Here is a 7,188-nt window from a genome sequence, read left to right on the forward strand (position 1 = left end):
ACCCAGAGTTATTTTCATGCAAACATTTGTAGAAAACGTGTGGTCCATGTAAAACATGCTTGATTGACCTGAGCCCTAGTCTGATGGTGCTGTGGGTGATGATGGAGGGAGATATTTTCTTTAACGAGACACAAAGGCATCTAATAAAGAAACACATGGTGCAAACAGTAGGCTGAGATTCAACGTGAAACAGTTTATTGACATTTACAGTGACAGTTTCCAAATGCGATAAATTAGAATAAATACAAAGTTCAGATCGTGAAGCTTATTACTTACAAAATGACGTAATATCTTTCAAGTTTAGATGTATAAAAAAAGAAAATAGATAAGCTTCGCCAATGAACTAAAGACAGTATTGAAGAATTTGAAAAGAGTACAGAGTAACCTGTCTTTGGATTTTAGTGGCATTATATATTCATACACAAGCATAATCTCAGCAGCTGCCTTTTTTTAAGGAACCCATCACTAGAGGTTTTTGCACCATAAAAGCACCTTTTTAAAAACACAGTTCAATCAATATACTGACAATCATGTTTACGCACACCTCTGTAGATTTTTTTCTTCCATGTGCAAGAGCTCCAAATTCTCTGCGGCTCATGATGTTCTGGACGTACATAGAAACTCTCTTGAAATATTTGCACAATCAGGACACACAGGAAACTGCAGATACCACGTATCTACGAGCGTGCACGATCACAGTTCATGATCAGATTTAAGAGACGGTTACCAAATTCAGGGAAACTAATTTCAGTCAAATTCCAAGAAATGCGGCACTGACTAAAAGGATAAAATGAAGGATGAGTAGCGAGGGCACACACACAAGGCGCAAACGTCAGATTTAATTTCCTTACTGTATATCTTTCAACTCTCTCCCTACTCCTCCTTTCTCAATCTGTTTTCCACACCGGCCCAGATTTTGCCCAAAGTTTGCCTGAATTGTACCGCACAGCAGACGGAACAGACACAATCCTACTACTGAAATACTCAGTTTGGTTTATGTGCCGCACAAGCAGAGGAAGCAGGATACATGACATCCACTTCCACTGCAGGGAATTCTCCTGCTCTTCTCTGCTGACATTTGGCTCACTTGGACATTAACATGGACTTTAAAATAGTGACCTTACAGTGTAAAACTTTTATGATATAGATGACTGATTCAGACATTCACATTCTCCTGTGTAGATAGAGAGAAAAGCTACAGTGCGCACGGGAAAGCACAACAAAAATCAAAATGTTGAACAAAAACATAAAATAAAAATCTGAAGATTTTCTGTTTAAAGTTCAAAGGAAGATCCCTTCTTTGGGTCTGGCCTTTGCATAAATGAGCACCTTTTGATAAAACTGGACATTACCCTTCTCCCAGTTGATAATGCCTCAGTAATAATCCATCAGCCCTCACCCTTCATACATCTGTCCTTCTCCACATGTCCGCCTGCACTCGCTAGGCTGCAGGTGAGAAGGGCTTTGGTCTTAGTTGGGATGAAGGTTGAAGGTCCGCTCTGATATATAGCACCGCGATAACGGTGCCTGCTTGTTCTGTCCTGCTTGTTGCTGCTCACAGGCATGTAACTGATCAGCTCCAGGAGAGTAGGTCACCGTTCAATAAACTGCAGGCTGATGACATTTTCAGGAACTAGAAGTGTCCGTGTCATGGGCTTCACAGAAGCTCCCTCTGGGTTCGGCTTCACATCGAACTCTGAAATGATCTAATGAAATCAGAAACAGAGCAGATTAAGCGCAGGGCGCCTGAAATGAAAAGCAATCAAGTGCTGCGTAGTGACCCTGAAATCCACAATTCCTTACATGACTCAGAGAAATAATAGAGTAAGAAGATTTGCAGAAACAACTTCTAACACATTTATCAAAATCCTACGCTGTGTAAATTTCTTACAACACAAACTGTGTTCAAACACCAAGTAACAGAATGTGTTTTCTTTAATTAAATACATTCCCAAAAGCTGACATACACTGTACAACCTAATTTTCCCCAAAAAGTTGGGATGCAGTGTAACATATAAGTAAAAAACAAAATAAAGTAATGACTTGAAAAGCTTTTCTACCCCATAATTAATTAAAACAGTACAAAGACAAAATATCAAATATCAAAAGTGAAAATTTTAAAATATGTGAAATAATATGTTCAGTTTAAATTCAGATGCAAGTAACAAGTTTTCAGAAAGGACTGGAAATACTACATAATCCTAAAAAGACACCGGGTGAAATATCTCATAGCTAATTAGATTAATTAGTGACATGATTGGTTATTAAATGAAATTCTCCAGGAGTCTTTCACTTTCGAGTTCAGAGGAGTTCATCTGTTTCAACGACTACATGCAAGTACTTGAACAATTAAACAATTGGAGGTTGGAGACAAAGTTAAAGAGGCAAGGCTGAGAGGATTTGGACATGTGCAGAGGAGGGATGTTGAAGATGGAGCTGGAGGCAGGAGGAAAAGAGCAAGACCACAGAGAAGTGGTGAAGGAGGACACTCAGAGAGTTGGTGTGATAGAAAAGTATGCTCGGGATAGGGTGATAGAAAAGGTGATAGGAAGATGGTCTGTCTGCAGTCCAGAACTGTGCTCGATTAAAATCAACAAATATCACCAAGGAAACACAAAAGTGTGAAGTGTGTCAGAAAGGAATGTCAATATATATTTGACATGTTGTCAGCTGAGGTGGTTCGGGCATCTGACAAGGATGCCTCCTGGGTGAGGTGTTCCGGGCATGTCCCACTGGGAGGAGGCCCCAGGGCAGACCCAGGACACGCTGGAGAGATTATATCTCTCGGCTGGCCTGGGAACGCCTTGGTGTTCCCCCGGATAAGCTGGAGGAGGTGGCTGGGGAGAGGGAGGTCTGGGCTTCTCTGCTTAGGCTGCTGCCCCCGCGACCCGGCCCCGGATAAACCGGATGAAGATGGATGTTGTCTTTATTACAGTTTCCCAATATTTTGGGGGTAAATGGGGTTGTATATTCTTTAAGAATGCTTTTAGGGTTTTTTTGTTTGTTTGTTTGTTTGTTTTTTTAGTCAGAGTTTAATGGCAAATGAAAAACACACAAAACAAGAAACAGACAAAAATTGCTGTAACTCACCCTGGCAAGAGCAAGGTAGAGCTCCAGCTCAGCGATACGGCGACCTATGCAGCTGCGTTTTCCCACACCGAAGGGCACAGAGGCATATGGGTGATGAGTCTGGTCTTTGTTCAGCCATCGATAGGGATTGAAATGATTTGGGTTTGCAAACACTACTGGATCCCGTGATGTTGCAAAGTGGCACAGGGTAATCAAAGTCTGAAAGGGAATTTTATTTTGGTCAGATAGGTTTTTGACTATAATGAAAAAACTGAAGCATTACAACTTGATACTGTCTAGAGTCAGATGGTGAACTCACATTTTTTGGGATGATGTAGCCTCCAACCTGGATGTCTCTTTCTGGAATGACCCTTGCATTAGCAGGAATAACAGGGTATAACCTAAAAAAAATAAGGGAAAAAAAACCCCACAATAGCATAAGCTAAATTTGATTTCAAATCTCAAAACATCTTCAAATATCTAAAACCTTTTGAGTTATACCTGAGCACTTCTTTGACTATGGCCTTCAGGAAAGGCATTTGAGCTACATCTGCAGCCTCTGGTATCTTTCGACCTTCAAGTACAGTCAATACCTCTGCCCGGAGAGTGGCCTGTACATCTGGATGACGGGACAGCTCGTACAAAGACCAGGACATGGTGCTGGAGATCTGAAACAGCAGAGCGACGGATGGTTTTAACTATTTGCTGGCCTAAAATCAGGAACTGATAAAGGAAGACGGCAAAGGAGCCACTCTCACTGTGTCAACTCCTGCAAGGAGCAGCTCCGTGACGTTACTGTAGACTGTCTTCATGGGCAGCCCCGTCTGCGACAGGAAGTAGGTGAGATAACGGCCCTCTACTTTCTCTCCTCGGGCAACCTTATCTGCTTCGGCCGTCAGACGCTGGTCAATGTGACCTTTTGCTGCAGATACGTGGAGATGAGAAGCCATGACACATTTATCCCTCGATGATGACACAGTCTTTAACTTTCCGGTGTCAGGTTCAATAAAGTGAGATCAAAGTCCCCTTCTTAAAAAAAATCCCTAAAACCACGTATCAATTTCATGACTAACATTCACGCGTGTTTCAGCGCAGATGATCTTGAAGTGCGTGAAGGTTAAAGACTTTAATCTCCCGCTTGCTGATCTAGCTCGAACCAGTGCGATTATGTCAAAACATGTCTGATGTCTCAGATCTTCTGTGAGTCTTAATGTACTGTGTGAGAGAGAGTGGGATGTCAACCCAGGGCTAAGTGGAAACCGGCGGCAGCCAATGACAAGAGAGGAGAGCAGAAGGAAAATAATAACATCAAGTGTGGAAACATCATGTTTGTCTTGGTTCCACATTGCAGTGCCAGCTTGTGTAACGCATCTCCAGCTTGAGTACAGCCAGAAGCATCTTTATAATATCCTGTAGTCTCATCTCTGGTATATGACTTATATTTAGCTTTTACTTGTGCATTTTATATAATATTTTACCGAGTTTTTTTGGAGACTGCAGCCTGCTTGTAGTTTCTGTTATCACTTTTAGTTTTAAAGTACCACTAAAATTATCTCTAAACATTTTTCTGTCCAAGCTTAAAATGTTGTGCTGTGAGAAATAGCTTACCAAACTCAAACATGTAGTCCCAGCACTGGCAAAAGATATTCCAGGGTTTGGGGAACAACTGGTGCAACCAGCTGGGCATGGCCATGGTAAGAAGCGTCATCACAAACATGGTGTTGATAGACTGGATGAAACGCTCCGTGTCTTCGGGAACAACCTGATCCAGGCAACCAATTCTGGATTCGAACAAGACCGAAGAAATGCCTGCCAAAGCAAATAAAAAAGCTCATGATGAAGGCAAGAAAAGATGACTAGCAGCTTTTTTTTACTGAAAGCTTCTGAGGTGAACATGCATGACATTTATTTGCCAGGTTTTTAGCCTCTTTATCAGAAATGCCTACTAACTAAGGGTGTTACAGTTAAATAAATAATACTGTCTGCATGCAAAGTGAAAACTTAAATATTGGCAGCTTTCATCAGCTCCAAGTATCCAGCATTTATAGTTAACTCCTGCAAAAGTGACTATAAAAGGGTTTCAGTGTAGCTATTTATATCATTGTGTAAGATCAACAATGGGTCATTTCTCTACGTGCTTTTTTCCCCCTCCAGCTGTACAATAACAATGTGACAGAATGGTAAACTGCACATCAGCATGAATTATTAAGGCATACCTGGACAGGAATGTGCGTTTAAAATGTTAACAATGTGACATAATATTTGTGCATACAGATGGCTTTGATTACAGCGTTTAGATGGCACGGTACATCCTGTGAAGATCCTTGAGACGGCATGAAACCTTACCCTCGAGGCCGAACCGATAGAACTCGCTGGCGATGTCGGTGACGAGGCCCTGAGGATGTCTGCTGAGGCGAAGTTTGGTAATGAGATCACTGACAACACTGTTCAGGGTGTTATCATAAGCTTCCACTGCCTTCGGCCGCAGCATGTGTTTCCCCAGGAGACTCCTCACTGTCTGCCACTCCTCCCCCTCACTAGACACACACACACACACACACACACACACACACACACATTAATGTAAAAACTGATACAGTGGCTCCAGCTGTGCACACAGTTCAGTTAACTGCTGTATTGCATTGTATACTGACTGCATACGCTATAGTTCTGGCTTTTTCTATCTGTAAGTGAAGGAAAGCTGAAAGAAGAGTGGTATAAAGTCTTTGAACTGAATGAGCATGGCCAAATATTACATTTACTTCAGCTTTATCTTCTGATGAGAAACAAAATGGAAAAGAGGAGGAAGTAAAGCAGAAAGATTTTCCTGCAAGCTTACGCTGTCAAAAGTCCGTAGTGATGACCTCTCAGCTTCCTGTAGTCCTTCCAGGAGGAAAGATCGGAGCGCATTGGGTGCTCGCCCTCCTGCCTCAGGATCTGCTCAATGAGCGATGGATCAGCCACATGAACTGTCAGGATGGGACCAAAGCTTGCCTTCCACACAGGTCCATACCGCTGGACTCCCTCCAGCTAGGAGATGAGACAAAGGTTGTAAAGGCACTGCAATCATCAACTTTGGAGGCACCCTCCTCCCTCCAGTTTAGAGCTCACTGCAGAGATGTATTTGCCTTGCAGGCGTTTTAACGCACTAGTTATTAGTTATTTGTTTTAAGGATGCATTCACTTCACACAGGCACGATCTGTCACGTTGACAAAGGACAATTCATTCAGCTTAGAGTGAAGTGGAAAGCTCTCAGTAGATACAGAGATTTTAAACTGAAGTGAGAGACAGCTTGAAGCAGAAGGTATAGACTGGATGTGCTTTTGTGAGACAGCGAAACTTCGCAGAGGGGACGAAAAATAATTTAAGAGGATATTTTATAAATGTCACATTAAGAGGGGAGTCAAAGTACTTGCATTTTTTTATGTAAAAAGAACCACCTGCACAGAATAATACACTCACGTTTTTAGTTTACAATGACGATACGTGCACTTTGGATATTTTTAGTAAAAGTGGAATAATTGTAAATATCTCATACAGGGTTTTTTTTTGTTTTTGTTTTGGTGTTTATCTTCTTACCTGTAACTCATGCAGACGTGACAGACCGCGTTTAACAAACAAGTCCCAGACGAAGCTGATGACCGACGGCCCGGGCATCTCGTTCAGCGTCTTCACTCCCTGCAACTTGGTGCCCTCCGAACCGGCTGCTGCACCCTCAGCCCACCTCTCCATCAATTTGACCAGCGGGAATGAGCTCCGGCCGGATACTCTGAGCGCTTGCTGCAACATCCTTCTCACTAAGATCATGGAGCGGTGACGGAACGCAAGCCTCTCGGATGTCGACGCTCATTTTGTTTTACCAGTTGAGCGTCCTATTTATAACTGCCTTTATGACCTGCTCCTCGAACCAGGCGAGCAAAAGCTGTAAATTTGCTTACTCTGGGCCAATCATGGGCGCAAAGGCAGCTCAGGTCCCGCCCCACATGGATGAAAATGGGGAAGGCGTGTACCAAGAAAAAGGTGTGTCCAATCAGAAGGCTGAACCCAGACCATCCCAGCGGCAGCACACGTGGAATCCCGGTGTTCTGGGAATCCATCCTACCTGACAAACCATCCTA

General features: G+C 42.7%; 1 protein-coding gene across 1 annotated transcript; it reads right to left on the bottom strand.

The window, feature by feature from the left end:
* Positions 1-232: 232 nt before the first annotated feature.
* LOC134622769 (25-hydroxyvitamin D-1 alpha hydroxylase, mitochondrial-like) lies at positions 233-6,942 on the bottom strand. Its single transcript, XM_063468125.1, has 9 exons — positions 6,650-6,942; positions 5,909-6,099; positions 5,416-5,606; positions 4,678-4,878; positions 3,828-3,991; positions 3,571-3,737; positions 3,389-3,470; positions 3,091-3,288; positions 233-1,706 (listed from the first exon to the last, which is right to left on the bottom strand). Exons 1-9 carry the CDS (start codon positions 6,875-6,877, stop codon positions 1,593-1,595), a joined length of 1,536 nt encoding a protein of 511 aa, XP_063324195.1. The 5' UTR covers positions 6,878-6,942; the 3' UTR covers positions 233-1,592.
* Between the last annotated feature and the right edge of the window lie 246 nt (positions 6,943-7,188).

This window comes from Pelmatolapia mariae, unplaced genomic scaffold, assembly GCF_036321145.2.
Source record: "Pelmatolapia mariae isolate MD_Pm_ZW unplaced genomic scaffold, Pm_UMD_F_2 NODE_ptg000199l+_length_35999_cov_1, whole genome shotgun sequence".
Taxonomy (NCBI): domain Eukaryota; kingdom Metazoa; phylum Chordata; class Actinopteri; order Cichliformes; family Cichlidae; genus Pelmatolapia; species Pelmatolapia mariae.